The sequence below is a fragment of the Bradysia coprophila genome, unplaced genomic scaffold, assembly GCF_014529535.1.
Source record: "Bradysia coprophila strain Holo2 unplaced genomic scaffold, BU_Bcop_v1 contig_94, whole genome shotgun sequence".
Lineage (NCBI taxonomy): Eukaryota > Metazoa > Arthropoda > Insecta > Diptera > Sciaridae > Bradysia > Bradysia coprophila.
Genome location: NW_023504022.1, coordinates 8,221,814 through 8,241,783, shown reverse-complemented (window position 1 = coordinate 8,241,783; position 19,970 = coordinate 8,221,814). Strand labels below are relative to the sequence as shown.

Here is a 19,970-nt window from a genome sequence, read left to right as displayed (position 1 = left end):
TAGACGTATGGCATCACACACACCTCAATTCACAAGAGGCGCAATCGGATGTAACATAAATTTAGTCACACACACACACACACTTACTATAACAGAGGAAAGTAATGTTTTCTCGCAGAAATCAATTGATTACTTCAGATTAATTGCCTTTCAATTAACATGAACAATTTTGAATCGATGGATACAGAAGAATGTTCAACAAATAATAATCTGCCCTAGCAGCACATGCATTGATTGGCGCTAGATCGTTGCTATACCATTTCCGCTGCATATGGTTCTACTATTTGACTGTCGTGTTAAGCCACGAAAAAAACGTATCGCATTTGTGTCTCTGCTTTTTAAGAGCTTTCGCGAGCTTTGAACCTGTTTTGTATTCATTGAAATCGTCCACTCCTCCTATGGAATCGGAAATAAGTTAAGACTTGCGAAAATTCTACAAAGCACTCATACAACACATTATTTGGCTTAGCACGGCAGTTGAGCGTCTTTAATTACTGAAATATTTTACTTTAGTGGTAAGCTGAACAATAAAACTAGTTGTAAGAGCGAACACTGGTTCTTCCGACAATCATTTTGCCGGTAAGCTATGACAATCGGTTCAAGTCTGTCAACCGGTTGAGTTTTTGAGCTTTCACACTGACGAGTCAATAGAGTCAACGATAGTACCATTCATGTTATTATTTAACATCTTATGTGAACCTCTAAAACTCAGCACCAATCCACGCCATTAGTCGTATAAATTTATACGTCAGAGAGAGCTTTTTTCTCCTTTGTTACTATCTGTCAGTTTTTTTATTTTGCGATTTTGTATGGAAATGAAAACTAAAATTGAGATATCTTTGCTGTTTTAAGTGGTTTTTCATATTTTTTTGGACCAAAATGTTTTAAAATGTGTTTGGAATCGATAGATTAAGATTGGCTCACCTAGTATGTGTATACTACGTAGATGGAAGCACGGGGTTTCAGTGGGTTTCGAACATTTGGTTTTTTATGTTGCAGATATTGGAGTGTCAAATTCTGTCCAATTTGTGACATATTTGCAAGGTATTGGCCTTTTTCACAAAGTATAATCAGCGTAACCTTCGTAAAAACAATCTTGAATCTGACAAGAGCACGTGTGCCAACGTGTAAAAAACAAATGTTCGAAACCCACTGCTGAACCGTGGCGATCCGCTTGTCAAACGGACAGTACATAAACAAATTCCATCACCTATTGGCATTAACAGATTGTGTGAAAATATTTTTTCTGTTTTATTATTTTGTTAATGTCAATCGATTCCAAACACATTTTAAAACATTTTGGTCCAAAAAAATATGAAAAACCACTTAAAACAGCAAAGATATCTCAATTTTAGTTTTCATTTCCATACAAAATCGCAAAATAAAAAAACTGACAGATCGTAACAAAGGAGAAAAAAGCTCTCTCTGACGTATAATCTTATACGACTAATGGCGTGGATTTTTGGGAATTTTAATATTAAGCTTCGAGAAATTTAAAGTACGATACTGGCAACTCATAAGAATTTGTCAGTGCAGTTAAGTTAACCTCCTGTAGTACATAGATCTTAGCCATTTGAGAAAATTGGTAATACTGAAGATACGAAAATCTCTTTCACACCCAACTGCAATTTTTAAAATTCTTTTTTTTTTTCAAATAAAATTCCTAAAAATAAGCAATCGATCATTTTAAAAAAGAAGAAAAGAATTTTTCACCAATTGCCAATCACGATGCCCGCGTAAAAAATCCCAATTTCGTATCTAAGCTGTTACTGACTGCTATTACTGTTCGCTTCGCTTTCTCAAATTTCGTATGCTATTTCAAATGGAAAATAAGAGAAATCATAATATCAAGAAGTTAAACAATTTTGTAGTTGAAACCGTAAGCTTACCTACGAAAGCGTGTTTTTTACGTGTCCAAAACAGTAATCGGCAAACTAAGGAAAAGCTCTTGAAAAGCTTTTGAAAATATATTTTTAACTGTAAAAATTATCTGAGTGGCTATGATTAAGTAGGTAGTTTTGCAGCTTCCGTGGAACCAGCCGCCGATGGGCCTGTTTTGTTAAAAATACGAACGGAAATTTCAACATTGTTCCATGAAGTATTCTCTGCCTCATATTTTCTCCTTATGTCCTAAATCTAAATCATAAGAATCTTACGCATACAACCTCTCACTGTAAGGTTTACTCATAACAAATCCGCCATGAAAAAGTTTCGCAAGACTTTGCAACAACAGAAATTAATTTGAATCAAAAACAATTCAATTCCGTATAATGAGAAGTTCTAATTTCATCTTATAATGGTTTAGCATTTATGTAAAGTTTTCCGTCAAATACCACCGACATCTTCATCACATTAACACCACAGCACTGCTGCCGTTTTCATTTTTCCCACATAATAATGCACTCCACTAATTAACAAAGCTCTCATGGAAAATACTTAAGATCATGAATTTTAAATTTTCTGTGCGATGAGTAAAGTACTTTCCAATTATTAACGTATAAAGAAACCATTTCGTTAAGATTGCACTTTCAAAAATAAAATGAAAAACGGAAAAAAAAATGTTTGCAGAACAATCCAAATGAAACATATATTTAAAACGAAATAGTGTTTCGGGTGTTCAGCCGTAATCTTTGTGTATGAATAACAATATTGTTTATTGTCCAAATGGGGGCAATATCCCATACAAGGAAGAAGTTGAAGAAAAAAAATATTTTGTTGTTTAATAACTGAAAACTTTTTTCCTGGCCATATAAATATTTGTATTATTTTAGAAAATATGACTTCATGGCCATAGAGTGTAGAGATTATACGCAAAATAGGATGAAAAAAAAATCAGAAAAAGGAGCCAACTTCTTGGTTGAAATTTATGAAAATGAAAAAGTCCCACTCTTTAGTAAAACGCGCGAGCGGTGTAATAGCGTTGAGTTCGGGGAAGTCTAATAATATGGAATTATTTGCAATAAGGAGCTGTATATTAAAAAGTTTTTAATTTTCTTCCGTAGCTTTCTCTCTGCAATATTTTCTATGGTTAGTCGCCCAGATTATTTTAGAGGAAATAAATTAATTGTTAGTTGGTCGTGTGTTTTAAAAATGCTATTCCGTTCAAAACAATTTTTTCCTTCCTTCTGATACATAATTTCTGTTTTAAATTACATTTTCATTTCGTATCACAATCAATAACAATAATGCAGACGATTTTGTTGTTAGTTGGAGTTCATTTTTTCGTTTTAAATTAAGAGACATGCATAGGTCTTATAAGTCTATAAACAACGAACGAATATTAGATCATTAATAATAAACAAACTTCGGTTGGAATTCATTTCAATGACAATCTGCCATCACAATCTGTTACTTCTTTTGTTTCGAGTATCGCTTATTGTGTTTGTTATCAACTCCCTTACTCTGACTACAGTTCTTGATACATAAGTAACACAGGCCAGAGCTAATCCCATATTTTTGTCGTTGTAGTTGATAACAGATGACTTCCTAATGGAGAAATTGGAGATACTTGATAAATAAACAAGAGGTCAGTCAAAAGCGTGTGCTCCATATGTTTTTCCCATGTATTTTTGCTTGCAGATTTCTTTCACTTACAGCAACTCATAGAAGAGGTCTCCTAACTCAGAATTAAAGATTCAATTGGAAGGAGCTATCGAACGATTTTCAGGAGTTTTTAAGAATTTTCAAGAATGCAAGGAATTCTTAGAATTTCGGAATTTTTAGATACTTTTAAGAATTTTCAGGATTTTTAAGAATTTAAGGCCGTAGCCACATATCGATTAAATCTGTTACTTCTTTTGTTTAAAGTTTCACCCCATACTTGACAGACAACACTTCCTTGTTCTAAGATTGTGATAACATTGTATATTATGAACATATGACTATAGCAATGCCAGATAGGTTAAAGCTCTTAATATATTGAGTAAAAAGAAGTAAATGTAAGATAAATTTTTGGGCAAGTTGATCAAGTTGACCACATTGTTTTCTGTCTATTTTTGAATGTGAATTGTCAATTTGAAACTCTTATTGATCGTTTTAGGGAAAATGCACTTTCGGTCCTCATTCCGCTCCACCTTAACACCTGTAATGTAAGCGATTTATTTACCATGATTGTACCGAATCCTTTTCGTTGAGTATGTTGACATATATTGCGACAAAAATAGGTTTTCCATACAGCCATAACTCACCATGGCCATGTCCAGTTGCCTTATAGCGGCACACATAGAAAACTATTTTGTATATAGTTGAAAATACGTCGGTCCTATATATTTAACTGATCTCAAGCAAAACTGAAATTCTCCAGTAATTTATTACCTTCGAAACTATTAAAAACATATAAGCCCCCGAAAATGTATTAAATGTTCCGCGTTTTTGTGTCCGGTATAACAGAAAACGATGTTCGAAATGAGAACTAAACATGTGGAATGAGGATTTAAAACTCCGTGCAACAACAACAATTGTGACCAGCAAGTGAGGGATATTTCATTATATGCAGAATAGGAGTATTATGAGTATCCCATGCACAGAATGGAAACGAACGGAGTTCTTATTATCATTCCCGTGTATATTTATATAGAAATTTTAACCATTTTTGCTTGTAGTCTTTTCTCTGATATAAATACAACATTAAGCTCTAAGGGTGTTTATAAATCAAATAATTCTGACATCTGAATTCTATGCGCAAGGTTTTAATGTATTTTGAGAGAAGGGATTAATTTCAAGGGTGGTTCTTGTTTGGATTACCCTTTTCAGAGTTTTTTTTTCTATATTTTATTTTATATTTTTTTTATCTCTCTTTTATTTTGAAATTCTCATTCTTCCGCTTAAATGCTAAACGTTTTTCAGGAGTTTTTTTTTTTAAATAAACAAAAATAATTCATTTTCATTTCATTTTTGCACTTTTTTCCGAAATAAACCAAAACTAGGTCCCATCTTTTGGGTGGGTCAGTTCCCTTGACTGACTGACTAACTGATTTTCTTAACAGATTTTTGTAATTGTAAAAGAAAATAGCATAAAATGGTCTTGCTCAAAGCAGCTCTTTGGCTTTGTTCTCTCCTCTTATTTTATTCAAAAAAAAATCAGAATAATCAAAAGTAGCTTATTCCAACATTTTTAAACAAAAGATGCTTCAGAAGTCTTATTGTCTGCTAAAAGTCGTTCGATTTCTTCCTTACCTTCTATATATAAAATGGTGTGAATTGCGGTCCTCGCTTCGCTCCAGCTGCAAAGTTCCCACTCGATGAAATTTTCTATAGGTTTCTTACCAAATAAATCTACTGAAAACTTGACGCATTTACTCAAAAGTATGAAAGTTTCGCATAGAATACTCGGTACATTAGAACTCTGGACATTTCTGGACGATATTATCGTTCTAAAAAATTTCATGTATATTCTCCTTTTCTTTACGATAACATCGTCCTAAACGATAATATCATCCTGGGCGATATTATCGTTCAACTGTCGAGTGAATGCTGTTGTTGTCCATATTCAGTGAAAAGATCTTTTAATAGATCATCTTCAAGTTACGGTACTTTCAAACGTAACCTCAGATTGTTTTCGTTGTGTTTGATTTAACCCAAACTTTTATGTCAAAAAAGAGTTGCCATTTGAGCACTAAATTTAAAATCCTGTGTAAAAAAAAGAACGAACAACAGGTTCAAAATCTTTCGTTCAAATGACATTATTTTTAACGTGGATGGCATTTCAGACGGCCTTGAAGATGATCTATAACTGTTGGCCTTCATTTTTGGTTAAAGAAAATCTTTTGCTTTAATTCGAGCTTTAATTATTGTTTTTTTAGTTAATCTTACAAAATTAAAAATTCATGGGTTTTTAATTTGAACTTTCGTTGCGTTCGCATTTTCTTTGATTTATGTAGCGTTGCAATGCGCGTCGTTGTCACTGTGTCATTTCCATTGTTCGTAAATTTTTTATAATGCCGTCTATGTACGATTCGTAGATCGTTTCCGCATTTGGCCCCTTATGATGGACCGGCGTGTTTAGGATGATTCGGACTAGATTCCGTAGTTTTTGTGTTGTTTTATAATCACCGCATGTTCTGGGTATGGCTTCCAACGTTTCGTTCCTTTTTTGCGGCAAACCAATTTCGTCAACGAATGGCATCCTCTAGTTCTTCCGTCTCGAAGCATGTTTTCGTCTGCAGCGATCCGAGCCACCATACGTCTTTGCCAGTTTTGTTTGAACGTAACGGCGAGACGAAAAGTTTATATTGTGGATGGCCGGTCGTTATCGTCACGTTTGCATTAGTGAGTTTGAATATTTTTTCTTGAACGTGACATACGTGGTTATGACGAGACAGATGTGAGAAAAAAACATACGGACAATTTGGGCATGTTGATCCGCCCTTATGCGATTGTTCGTGCAATTCTTGATATGGCCCGACGACATCTTCTTTACAAAATGAAAATTTGCGGTAGTAGTTTGTAGTCGTGCCGCGCTTAAATCGTGGTCCCCATCGCATTTGCTGTCCGGGTGGCTTTTTGGCTTAAATTATTTCAAGCCGTTGAAAATTACTCAAGTTGTCGTTGTCACCCGTTCGTTATATCCAATAGTTGAACTTAACCTCAAGAATTTAATTCCACGTACTCAAGCTGTCTTGTTATCAAAGAATGAACGAAGTGTACCAAACATTAGAGATGTTCGAGGGGTCACAAATGTACCTCAACAGAAAAAATTCTAGTGGCCCAGGGGTACCAAAAAATCACTTACAAATGTTTTAATGAACATCATCCATCAGTGATCATTCTAGTACTAGATATGCAACGTTGCTGCTGTTATTTATTATTATTGATCGTATGACAAAAACGTACATTTCTCTTTTTTTTCAAAATTACAAAAAACTTACTCATTTGGCTAAAAGCTTAATTTCGTTGGTTACTGAAATCATGATTTTTTTCCCATGTTGAATTCGAAATCAGTTCCGTGGAGCTCAGTTTCAATCCAACTGTCAAGTTTTTTTATATGTTCGGCACTCAAGTCATCGCCATATCCACCTGGCTTCCCTTTACGCAGGAACCTTTGATTGTAAGAAGTTAGTTTTGATTGGATCATCAAACAAATATTTGGCATAATTACGTGAACTCCGCATCGGGACGTTTTTTGCCACGTAAACGTTCCATTTCAGCTACGTCCGCTTCTCTGTTGATTGATTGTATTTTCTTCATGTTACCAAACGACACAAACTCCGTCAACTCGTTCAATTGCTCGTCAGAGTAACTACAGTTCAGAAACTCGCTTACTTTTTTGATAGTTTTAAACGAATGGTTTACCGCATCCTCATAAGCCACGAATAAAACGTTCGGTAAGTGCCTTAGTCTCCAAAACTCGAGTGCGTGATCTATATGTGGAGAGTAACAACAAGTCTCATTCGTAAAACCGTTGACGATATCATCGATCGTGATATCGGCGAGAAAAAAGTTTCGCAGCATGTAATACAATGAGACGGCCATATCTTTCGGATTGCGAACCACATAAATGACTCTCGCTCCTTTCGACCAAATTTGTCTTGGAAGAAAATAGGCTGGATAATGAGTTTTGATAACACGCGGTTCATCCAACAACTTGAAAACTTCATTCCATCCCATTTTTAGTGCATCACTTTCGCTCAATGATTTATTATCCGCCAATAATTTTGCGGATATTTCTTTGGCTGCAGATCCATTGAGCAGTTCGTCAAAGTCACCCACTTGATTCGATCGATTTATCTTTTTGATGGCTTCATAATTCAAGTCATGTGTGAGCAACCAAACAATTGTTTGCATCCAACTAGAACCACATTTCGGTAACGAACACACAAAAACATCGTCAGATCGGATATCAAAATCCAAAATCGCCTCCATGAACAACTCGCATATTTCTTTAAGCACAATACACGGTTTTAATTTCACACTTTCTTTTAAATTACTCAGACATTCTGGTAATTCCGATATGAATTTTTCGCTTGCAGTCACCACCGTAAATTGTGAGCTCAGCAATTCGTTCATTTCGTCTCCGAGAAACGGGGAGCCTTTAAATTCTTCTAGGGAATACGACATTTTCTTCACTGTTTTTGTTTCATGTAAGACTCCGATCGGTTGTGTTACTTTCAGTAGGGATCAAACAAAGCTAAAACCAAAGAAAATAGAGTCAGCTTTTTCGACATTTAAGTTGCTTATCAAACTTTGATAACTTATCAAACCAAATTCAATGGTTATTATCTATCTATCAAAAAAATCAACCAATTGAGGAATGGGCCAAGCTGTATCAAAAATAATTTTCGAATGTGTATCATTTCTTATCACTTTAATCATGATTTGGCAATCAACGAAATCTTTTGAACTGGATTTAGCACTAAGAAACCAAATGTGTATACCATTTACATTGCCGTAACACATAAGTCTTATTGTCGTTGAAGGCATATAAAGGTAGTCATTTGACGCGCTGATTGAGCGTATCTCAATCTGCTCCTCTTAGAGAGGACGAGATGTTATGCCTTCGGGTGGGTAATCTCGTTAATCTAAAGATATTATTCTGTCGTTGAAGGCGCTGAAAAGGGGACGTATTTCTTGTTTACCTCTCCATAAAAATATGAAACTCTCGTCTCGTGAATTACGACACTCGCTTCACTCTGGCAACAAATTCACATTTGTTGAAATTTTCTATTTTCTTTAATAAAGTATGCAACTCGTGTGAATTACGGCCCTTGCTTCGCTCTGGTCATAAACTTCACACTTGTTAAAATCTTATTTTTTCATAGAAACTAAGATATCACGCAAAATATTCATTTCAAAACTCCTAGAATATAACGAACCTAACTCAAAAATCCGTGCTTGGCCTGTAGAGGCGTTACATTTTTTTTAGTACTTCATTCTTTGCGCTCTATGTCCTTTCGAAATAACGTTGTAATCGACCGGTGGTACAAAGCTTTATTTTACCTGGAAGCCAGACTAATTCCAGGGGTGGCGTTATCTAACATGCAACAAAAAAAAAAATTTACTCACAAAAGGAGCCTGAGATCAGAACAAGTAAAGTTCAATCGAAGACAGCTCAACAAACAGAGCAGAATCACTCTTCCCTTTCCCATGGTACGCGTGAAGCGAATGTGGAGACAAATTGCCGTTTCGACCTCCGGATCCAGTGGCGGTCAGAGGTTAGCGTGGTTTAACCATCTTCAGTCTCCGCAAACTTTACGCTTGAACTAGTGTCTTAAAGTTTGTTCAATCAATTTCGTGCCACCTTACGATGGAAATACGGAAAAATTCTCGGAAGGCTGCTTCGAAAAACATACCTTATACGCAGCAGAACGGAGTCAATCGAAACCAAGTTAAACAAAATTAAAAATAAAACAGAAAACAGCTTCACTCTAGTAATCCATATTGATATTGATATTTCATCGCTGTGAAGTTGGTTCACAAAAAAATAGAGCGCTGATGTTAGTAATTTTATGCCGAAATGTACTCGAAATTCAACAGAATTATACAAAAAATCTGTTACGTTTGAACCTAAATTTCCGGACAGTATTTCCCTTATTCATGCATTTTCAATCACAGTGAAATCCTTTCGTGACAAACATTTCCGAATGATTCGTTGGTGTAAGACCCATGACTTACAGTCAAGGGAATATTTATATAAAAAAAACTGTCGCCTTTGGGTGGCATTCAGATTCTCAGGAAGGCGTGCTGGTTGCGTTTTTTGTGTGTGACATTTTTTTTTTAAACGTATTATCAAGATATGATTTTGGCGTATTACAAAATGATAATCCCTAAATGCTCAAACCATCATTGACGCCGAAATGTTACACTTCAACCGTACATATATACAAAATACCAAAAAAAATTATTATTAAACAACCAGAGCCTGGAACATAATATTAAAATGATACACAACACACACACAATATTATGCTATTTTCATATCACCCATCCGAGCCACCCCTTAGTTAGCACATAGACATAATATATACCCACATTAACCTCAAGATAAAAATCCATTTCATCTCTGTTGCAATTTTCCGTCACCAGATATTCCTTCTGCTGAACACATAAATGTCACCAAGAAATTATAATCATAATTTGTAGCCGTCTTTTTAATATCAAACATCACAGAAGAGGGCAATGGAAGAGGCATCACATCTCTCCGCTGCTATAATAATAGGTAAGTTGCCATACACAACACACAGTATAAAACCGGCGTAAAAGACTTTTCGCAAAAAGAAAACTGGTGAGCCGTACTACACAGAGACAACGAGAGTCACACAGTCATTTTAGTCTTTAGGCCAATTTATATATTGTTATGAGATGTGCGGTGTGTGCGGATTGGGATGAGTGTGTATATATATATATAATATTTGATATGGGGACACAGAGCGTATACAGAACCTGGATGGCATCACTATCAGCACTGGGATATGATTCAAACAAGGAAAACCGAGAGCTTTAGGAGCTATATCATAAAATAATGGAACAATAGGAATGAGGGGTGGTTGGTATATGTATGTTTTCGGTGTTGTATTTTATTTTATATATAAAATATTCTGTTGAAGCAAAAGGGCGAACGTAATAGGTTCGGGGTGTAGGTATATGTGTTTAAGCAAAAAGATAAGGTAAACGAAAAACGTAAATTTGCAACATCAACGGATGAGTTTTTTTTTTCTTCGTTCCTTCTACTCATTTTTTGATGATATTTACATAAAATAATGGGCCTCATAATTGTAAATTATTTGCCACTTATAAAAACTTCTGTTTTTTTTTCCGCTCTACCAGTGGGAGTGAGTAGTTGTTTATTAAGGTTTATGGATATTATGGTACTTCTTATGGAATTAATGTTTTTTAATTTTATTTTGCGTGTGAGCTAACATCGTTTTACGCCGCCACAGTGAAAAAATAATGCGTTAGATTTGCATGCAATCAAATCATTTTTTTTTTACTTTCATCACAACGAAATTTTTAGTGGCCATACGTTCAGAAGGGATGTGCAAATGAAATAATTTTTGTAGGATCTCTGAAATCGTTCATATATGACTGAGATAATGACACACATATATTTGCCTTGCTAAGGTCTATTTATGATCAAGGCTACACCTTTCTAAATTTCCCTCAAAAAATATTTGCAGTCGACGTCGGTGAAATTTAGACATGAATTTGCGGCAGCTCTTTTTCAGCTCGTTCACGCATACATGCAAAAGTGCTTATACGTCAACTAATCATACTATTCCGTTCTAGTGTCGTTGGGACATCAAAACTCAACGAGCATACCTGTATTTTTTTGGGAATTTTAATTCGGAAAAATTCTGAAAAAAAATCTGATTTTTCAGGAATTTTTCAGAATTTAAATTCACAAAAATAAGCCCTGCGGTGTAGTGTAAAACCGTATAAAGACGTGTGAGCAGCTTTGTGTGTATTAGTGGACAAGCTGAAAAACAGCTGAAGCAAATTCAAGTCCAAATTTCGCTGACGTCGATTGTAATGGTGAAAACCTGAAGGACAAAAATAAACACTTCTCTTTTTGGAGAACGGTAACTTGGGATATATTTTAAACAGCGATTAATCTTAATGTAGTGCTAATGTTCTGACTATATCTCTAACCTGTAGATTCTGCAGTGTGAACTAGGTCTGCAATTTTTCGGCTGCTCGATATATAACTTACAATTCTAGTTTATGCTGTCCTATCACTGATCTCGGCGTGGACCAGATTTCCCGACTTCGTGTCAGACCAGTTCCTCCACCTCAAATAGTTATTATTATATCTTTTGTAAACTAAAATTTCATCTCATATTACAGACTATCAAAGTAAACATTTGCTATCAATACATTGATACAATAAGAAGTAATAGATTAGACTTTCCTTTGTTTAGACTTTTTCTTCCATCAACAAATGTTAACCATTTAGAAAACATTAATCTGTTGTTGACAGTCTGGCTTTCTCTTACATAACACATGAAGTAATAGATTTTGTGAAAAAATTCCACATGATTCCTTTAACAAACGAAGTGTCATGACAGATTTAATACTTTTATCTGCTTAGAACAATAATTACCTACTTACAGTGAACGTCATCTCAAATGTCTCACTGCCAAATTTTTCTGAGAATTTTATTGTGTCATTGCAAATTCACAATGACATTCTCTGAAAAAAATGACAGTGAGACATTTGAGATGTCGTTCACTGTCACGTTGAAGTTAATTGCGGCTTGTCAACTTTCGGCACCCTGGACTTTACTTAAATCGTCGAGGAATGCCTCCAAATAAATTTCTAAAAATCTAGAATTGCGTTTTAGATTTTTAGAAATTTATTTGGAGGCATTCCTCGACGATTTAAGTAAAGTCCAGGGTGCCGAAAGTTGACCAGCCGCAATTAACTTCATCGTGTTTTAAGTAGTACTTATTCATCTAGATCATTTTTGCTTATCTCGGTATATATGTTCTTGACAGATAAAAACTGTATGCACCGCTTGCCAAAATTGTTATTTTGACGTGTGGCCATTACGGTTCTCACCTTCGGCTCCACCAGCAATGACCACCACAAGTCTCTATAACAATTTTGGCAAGAGGTACATAATCTTATATTACCGTTTATTACCGTAAAAATATTGGTTTTATGCATTCCGTAACAATGTTATAAAATTGTAAAAGCTTTCCCAAAATGTTGTATTCCAGACACGACCGCACTAAATTATGATACATTTTCCATTCTAACCAAATTCTGCATCTCACCAGTAAATATTCAATTAAACTAAACCAAATATCGAATCAAATATCACAAATTCATAGACCAATTTCCGAAAAATTTAAATAAATAGGAAAATCCAATCAGGGTTTTTTTTCCGGAAAAACTCTTCCTGCTCGCTTAAAATATTACAAATATGAACACAAAATCCCTTAAACTTTACGAGAGGTGGATGTAAAAGCATAAAAAGAGTTTTTGTTGATTATATATGAGGTCGCGTAAATCAAAATTCAATTAAACCTTCCTTCTATCAACGAATTGCTTTTCTTGCTTGAAACAAATCCGAAGCGAAGCAGGAAAAAAAATTCGAATGTCACATTTAGACATTGTCAATTGCGTTGATGGTGCGAACAACCACTACGAGAAATGGAATTTTTCTATAAACAAAATTTGGATTAGGAAAGAGTAAAGAGTTTCTGGGTGTATTTTTGGTACAATTGAGTTACAAACAATTTTTTTTTTTATCGATGGAGAACCTAATTATAAGACACTTTGTCTTGTATCATATGCCAAAAAAAGTTAAAACTTTTTTTATAAATCATTTTGAAAGTCACTAAAAACACGAAAATTCGAATAGAAGTACAGTATCAAAAATTTTTGTATTTCGATTCGAATTTTCGTGTTTTCAGTGACTTTCAAAAGGATTTATAAAAAAAGTTTTAACTTTTTTTGGCATATGATACAAGACAAAGTGTCTTATAATTAGGTTCTCCATCGATAAAAAAAAAATTGTTTGTAACTCAATTGTTGAACACGATGAGTATATGACGAGAATAGTTCAATTCAAAATATACCTAAAAGTGGAGTAGAGTGGAGTACTAGAGACAATTTCTCATAGTTTCGACATTTTCCTAATTTTTTTCCCTCAAAATTTTCCGAAAATATCTTTTTGTGAAAATCTAGAAAATGAGGCAAAATTCATGAAAATATGCAAAAATGTCGCTGGATCTATCCTAAATTCTCCGATAGAAACTTTCGGTACGTACCGGAAACAGAAAGCCTTTTGTACAATCGTCCTCACCATTTCTATACGACGACGAAATATCTACATTTTTAGTACCAACGTCCAATAAGTATAATTTTTAGCTGTTGTACAAATACACGAGACACACTCTCGGATATATAAATGAAAAGGATCGAATGGAAAAAGGTTTTTCCATACATAAAACCCCCCAGTCACAGGCCATTTATTTAGCCAAATATCATAAATAATCAAAAAACGAAATGATTTATCGAAATTTTAATTTAATTTTCCCGTGTGTATTTTGGCGTGCACTACATGGCGGAATCTATTTAGTTTATCGAAATGAAATGCACAAAATAGTTTTTGTAAGCTGACAATTCAATGAAATTCGCACACAAAAAAATTAAAATTAGAAAATCCGTAATGGTGTGAAATGACTGGGTAATTGTGTTACTAAACGCGCAGAGCATATTTTCCGGATAAATGGCAAAAAAGATCTCAACTCTCGCCCGTAAAGTTTTGTCATTTTCGAAGGAATATAGATATTGTCGCCCTATGCGTCATAAATAATAACGACAACAAACCCATCTGTCGTAAAAACAACAATTTCATATGAAAAACAAAACGAAGCGAATATCCAAATGTATTAAGAAAAGAGAAAACGCAACGCGAGTGTTACAGTGGAGCTTTTGTTTGCTCTTTTATGGTGGAAAGGAAGGAAGGAAAAAAAAGCAGTTAACGTGTTAGTGCGAAATATCTTGCTGTACGATGGACGGACAAAAGAGACGTGAGCATTTACAAACAAGAAAAGAATAAATTTGTCATAAATCCTTCACTGGGACGACACATGTCCTAATTTATTGTCAGTAACAGGGAAGAGGAGACTTGAAGAAGTTGGGTGAATTGTGTAGAACGTCACACAAAAGACTGAAATAAGATAATATTATGTGTCAGTGACGAATAAAATATCATCGTCGTTTGTATGTAGTTTAGTGGATGTTTTGGGGCTTCCATAATGTGGTTATGGCTGAAGTTAGTGTTTTATTCCCTGCCTTTATTTTTTATTATGGTTCCATTGTTGTTATCTTTGTAGTTAAAACATTATGACGATAGATATACGAGGATGTATGTTTGTTGGATGGTACACAACATTCATTTCATCGTGTTGCTGTACGTTGGGCTCCAATAGCGTAACGTTAACACACTTTCAGTTTATAATGAATTAAGAGCCTCAGAAATTTTTAAATTTTACCAATATATCCAATGCAGTTACCGTTATTAGTGTTCCCAGACAGTGCCGTCTTTTCCATATGGGCCAAATGGGCAGATGCCCGTGGCGCCCGAAGTGGAGCAGAAGAAAATGGCGCCAGAGGTCCTTCAAAAAATTTAGCTTTACTAAATTGGCGCCTATTTTTCCAATTGCCCTATGGCGCCCAAAAGCTAAAAACCGGCACTGTTCCCAGACGTACTCTTTTTAGAGTACATGTACTCTTTTTCGACATTGCAACTACGTTTCACCGACTGCGGCTATAGTCTGTTACTATTTCATTGTACTCTTTTTCTACATACTACCTGAAAATTCTGTCAGATAGCCCATACATTTTGTGTCAAATTTTCATTTCACTGGCTGGCTGTATACTTGGCATTAAAAGGTAAAACAAATTCGCTACACGGCAATAAGAAAAACAGAAAATTACTTATCAGTTTTTCGGGAGGTAAAGTGATTATTCGCACACGCAGATAAAATATAGTACCTAACTGCCTTGAAATTGTTTTTTTTTTTGGCAAGTGGGATTATAGCCCTTGCTTTCGGCTCAGGCTATAAACTTCCCACTGAGCAAAATTTGGTAATGTACCATTGTACAACAGAACAAGTAGTTAAGGTAGTTGTTAAAACAATGGTTCCAATTGAGAAAATTCGAAGTTGTAATCAACATATCGCTTTCATATGGCAGTTACAACTCACATTGTTTTTGGACATACATGCCAAGATGTGGTAACTTTTTATTGAGAAGTAGAAACGTTTGTGGTTATCATCAATAAATGCTAAGGCATTAAAGCATAAAAGGATGGTTATATTTCGTCCAAAGTAAAGAGTATGGTAAAGAGTTAATATACAAAGCCTGTACTGAATTTTATTGTTTTTTTTTCACCGTTGAATTTTTACTTTTATTTATCAGCATTGGTACATATATCACATTATAGCACATAAAAAATCAAATTCAAAATTCAATTTTAAAATTCAAATCTCTAAACTAAATCACAAATAAAAGATCTCCTCCATTTTCTCAGACTCCATGAACGCCCCCATGACTGAGGCTGCATTCCCTTTCTGGATCGCAATACTAATCCGTTGCAGAATAAAAGACTTGGTTCTGGGTTCGTGTGTCTTCAAAGTTATAATCTTAGCAAGTTCATCCAAAAATGTTTTTGCTTCATTGCACCAGGGACCCATTGTCTCGACGACAAACGGAACGAAATGGTAATTTTGATCCAGCAACGGCGCATAGGTGTGCTCCTTGATTCTGACGATGTTCATTGCTGCTTTCCTAACCACTCTTGCCGTGTTCTTCAGCAGGCTGGGTTGAAAAGTGTCGGTACATGATGCATCCCAGATCAGTGTTTTTCCCTTTTTCCACGGAACCAAGCTCATGCCATCTACCCTTCTTCCATCAGTTCGAATTAACCCAGGCGGCTCTAGAGATGCTGGAGTATCCGCTGAAGCGAGGGCTCTTTTGTTGATTTGATTTAATTCCGCATGTCTTGGCCAACGGCCGGCGCTTTTTAAGCAGTGAAGCCCGTGTCGGCCTTTCCTATCCACTGGTGCACCACAGACGCAATTATGAGGTTTGCAAATGTCAGTTCCAAGTCTTAGCCCGACACATATCCGGAACACATTGTTGTCCAGTAGCGTGCCAATTGTCTTTGAAGGTAACGCGTGTAACCAGGCGCCCGATTCCGGCTCGGAAATCGCAAGTCTTCTCGCTCTGTCTCCGTCATTGTCGACGGGAATGGTTTTTAATATACGTTGGACATTTATTAAACTCCAATCTTTCTGGGACTTAGTTGACATTGGTAATTCTGTGTCCGGATACTCACAATTCCAAGCAGCTAAACCATCTTCGTAATCTGCAATTTCCATTATGTCGAGCGTGGGTGATAACATATTACTCATCAATGGAAATGAACTGTTTACTGAAGACAGAAATGCCGGCAAAGCAATGTCCTGTACTCGCCTTATACCTAGTCCTCCGCAACTGATCGGCAACGATGCAGCCATCCATGTGTCTGTGTTCAATTGGGTGTTCGTTAACGATTCGATTGTTGTTCGTATGTCGTCATCAATTTCGTTTAAGATTCCTTGCACATGCCACGATGGTGCAGGAAAACCAATTTTGGTATAGACAAACAATTGCGAAGAATGTAATACGCGATGTGATAGTTGTCTAGGTCGGTTAGACGGTTGAAAAACAGGCGCAATTCCATAAACTTTTTCTTGAAAATTGTTTCGAATGCCGACTGCTTTGGCAACTGAACATTTTTGTACTCTTTTTCAAGTCAAAAATGTATTCTTTTTGAAATTTTCGATTTTGGAACCCTACCGTTATACATTCCCGATATTGGTAGATATATTTTTTTCAATATTCATTTATTATCATTCCAAAAAAACAATTTGCTTGGAATACAAATTTTTTTTTAGAGTTAATCATTGATTTCGTCAAATAAAACCGTAAAGGTTAATAAATAAACTAATTCGTCAAACAGAATAAAAAGGTCAAAGAACAAATACCGAAAGAAAAAGGCGAAATGAAACATCACAGCTGTTATCACAACTTCAATTAATAAAAACAAAAGAAGAAATTGCACAAAAGTCCTCACTTTCACACATTATTTTAAGCTTAACTTCGGTCCTAAACCGGTCCATGCCGAATCTGAGAGCTGAGTCGATTATATTCCCTGATGGAATTCATGAGTGAAGGATGATCATTTGCGATATGCACTCGACTTAGTCGTCTAGACCATCGCGAAGAAATATCTCTGTTCAATGTAATGTCAAATCCATGTGAGTGAATTGAGCATCCGGTGCAAATGAACTGCTCTTTCTACTGTGGCCAGTTGGTGAATTGGCACCAAGTTGCAACTATAAAGATCGGTGTTTCTCTAGGCAGTCGAAAGGTTGCTAGATATTGGTCAATATTAAGTGAAATAACGGTGAAGTGCTCAAAAATATTTTTAAAATTGCAATATAACAAGGCTTATTATTCGGAAGTTCAAATTTTACATTCTAAAAAACGTTGTAGAATATCTTTTTAGAAACCATCAGACCATAAAATTCGGTACGCCCTAATACCTACATACGAACTTATTTTGGTATGAATAATAATTGTCGGTTTTTCCCCCCGACCCGTTGACACATTTTTCGCTTGAATTATTTGCGTATCAATCTATTTTTTTTGCTTGGAAACAAACAGAAGCCTGTTGGTCTTGTAATTCACGTTCAAGTTGTTCAAATACACATTGAAACAAACAGCGTCAACCTTCCGAGTTGCGATCAGCTATAAAAGACAGTTTCAAGATAACGTGTGCTCAGTATAGTCGAAACTCGTAAATAAAATAAGTGAAAATGCAGAATCGGTTGATCGTTTTGGCTGTCGTGTTTTTCGTGTTCAAGGTACAATCACTTTTCCGCCTCTATTTAGTAGGTTAATTGAACTAACAATGAGATTTAATTGTAGATCTCATCTTGCTTCACCGAAACGGTTAAAGAACCTGTGATGGTTTGTCTTGGGTGCCCTGGATGTCCCGGTTGCCCAGAACCAATTAATTCACTTTGTCAACCACCTTTGTGCTTAAACCAGAAGCGAATATGCCTACACGGAACGTACACGCCACTTGATAGCAGAGGATGTCCCCTCTGTCCTAGATGTAAACCCATACCTAAGAGACCTATGCCTGTTTGTCTTGGATGCCCTGGATGTCCTGGATGTCCCAGAGGTATTGACGACATTATTGTCGATCCTAGAGAACCTGTTGCGCATTGTCTTGGGTGCCCTGGATGTCCAGGATGTCCTCCAGATAACTTTGCAATAGCTGCCGGTGGCTCTGATGCCACACAGAGTTGATCGTCCCGAAAAATTTTCCAACTTACAATTATATTGCAGCAGCAGTTGGCATTGCGAAGGAAAGACGTTAAAAATTTCTGCTAAATATTTTAATAAGATTGATATTTATTTCAATAATTGTGCTTTAATATTACAATTTTGTTATTTGGAGGCTGTGCAAACTTCTACTGAACATAATAGGTACATTTGAATTTTTCGTGCTGGTCATTGAATTTTTCCTTTGGATTATTTTACACGCTCATTTGTACAACCTAAAACATTATGGTACAGGCGTCTGGTGGAATGTCAATCGATTCGGACTATTTTTGTTTTTGTTTGGGGGAGAATAATATGCAAAACATTGAAAATGATGATTGGATAACGTGAAATGGATATAACAAGTATTTGAGTTACCGGTTCCGCTGACTCGTATTATACAGAAGTTGGTTAGCGCTGTTGTTTGTCAGGAGCTTACTGAAGTTATTGAAACTTTTTTCGTCAAGAAGAACGATGTTCAATCTAGGATGAGATTGATTGCATTTCCGTATATCGTTCTTAGTAGTAAATCAAAAGGTAATGATGGGGTAAATCTGATTAAGTCAAACGTTAGGTTGTTTAAGAATTGTGTAGACTTGCATGGAGCCTTGGTGAGTGCGTTGGAAACTAGAGGGATCCCGTTTAGCTTAAGGGAGTCTGCCGATGGAGACAATGTTGTAGTTAAGACAGCAACCAGGAAGGTGTTCTAATGCAGGTATTCCTAACATAATACAGTCACCTGGTATCTCAAGAGATGATGGTAAAAGATCTGATGGGATGACTTTGATACCATGTAGTCATTGTAGATCGTTGTTATGGGATGTAATTGTGAGAGATACAATGGCTGCAACTCCACTTGCTTTCGAGACTTTAGGTTACATGGGTCCTAAAACGAAGAAATTTGTAGACAAATTGGGATCATTAATGAAAAAGGCAACTGTTGAGGCTAAATCATAGGACTGTCTGTTGCAACGAGTTTCAATTGCTATAGAACGTGGAAACGCTGCTTCTATTTTGGGCACATTAGGGAAAAATAGGATAGATGATTTTCATTTATTGCAAATTTAATTTTTTAGGAAAGATCGCTCTTTTACTGCCTGCGTCATTATTCCCTTGACTGAAAGTCAGGGTCTTACACCAGAAAA

The 19,970-nt window shown here is 35.7% G+C and overlaps 1 protein-coding gene and 1 long non-coding RNA gene across 2 annotated transcripts; one reads left to right on the top strand and one right to left on the bottom strand.

Moving 5' to 3' along the window:
• Positions 1-6,798: 6,798 nt before the first annotated feature.
• Positions 6,799-8,098, bottom strand: LOC119085269 (luciferin sulfotransferase-like). Its single transcript, XM_037195621.1, has 2 exons — positions 7,097-8,098; positions 6,799-7,037 (listed from the first exon to the last, which is right to left on the bottom strand). The coding sequence occupies exons 1-2, from the start codon at positions 8,053-8,055 to the stop codon at positions 6,905-6,907; spliced, it is 1,092 nt and encodes a 363-aa protein (XP_037051516.1). The 5' UTR covers positions 8,056-8,098; the 3' UTR covers positions 6,799-6,904.
• Positions 8,099-18,193: 10,095 nt separating this feature from the next.
• LOC119085293 lies at positions 18,194-18,816 on the top strand. The gene is made up of 2 exons (XR_005089261.1): positions 18,194-18,359; positions 18,424-18,816. It is a non-coding gene; the product is annotated as an uncharacterized LOC119085293 (long non-coding RNA).
• Positions 18,817-19,970: the final 1,154 nt, after the last annotated feature.

Bases quoted from the DNA above. Each gene is read 5' to 3' on its own strand.
- LOC119085269 (XM_037195621.1), bottom strand. From the start codon at position 8,055: ATGTCGTATTCCCTAGAAGAATTTAAAGGCTCCCCGTTTCTCGGAGAC. The intron at 7,038-7,096 runs GTAATTATGCCA...TTACAATCAAAG, and splicing joins CGTCCCGATGCGGAGTTCAC to GTTCCTGCGTAAAGGGAAGC.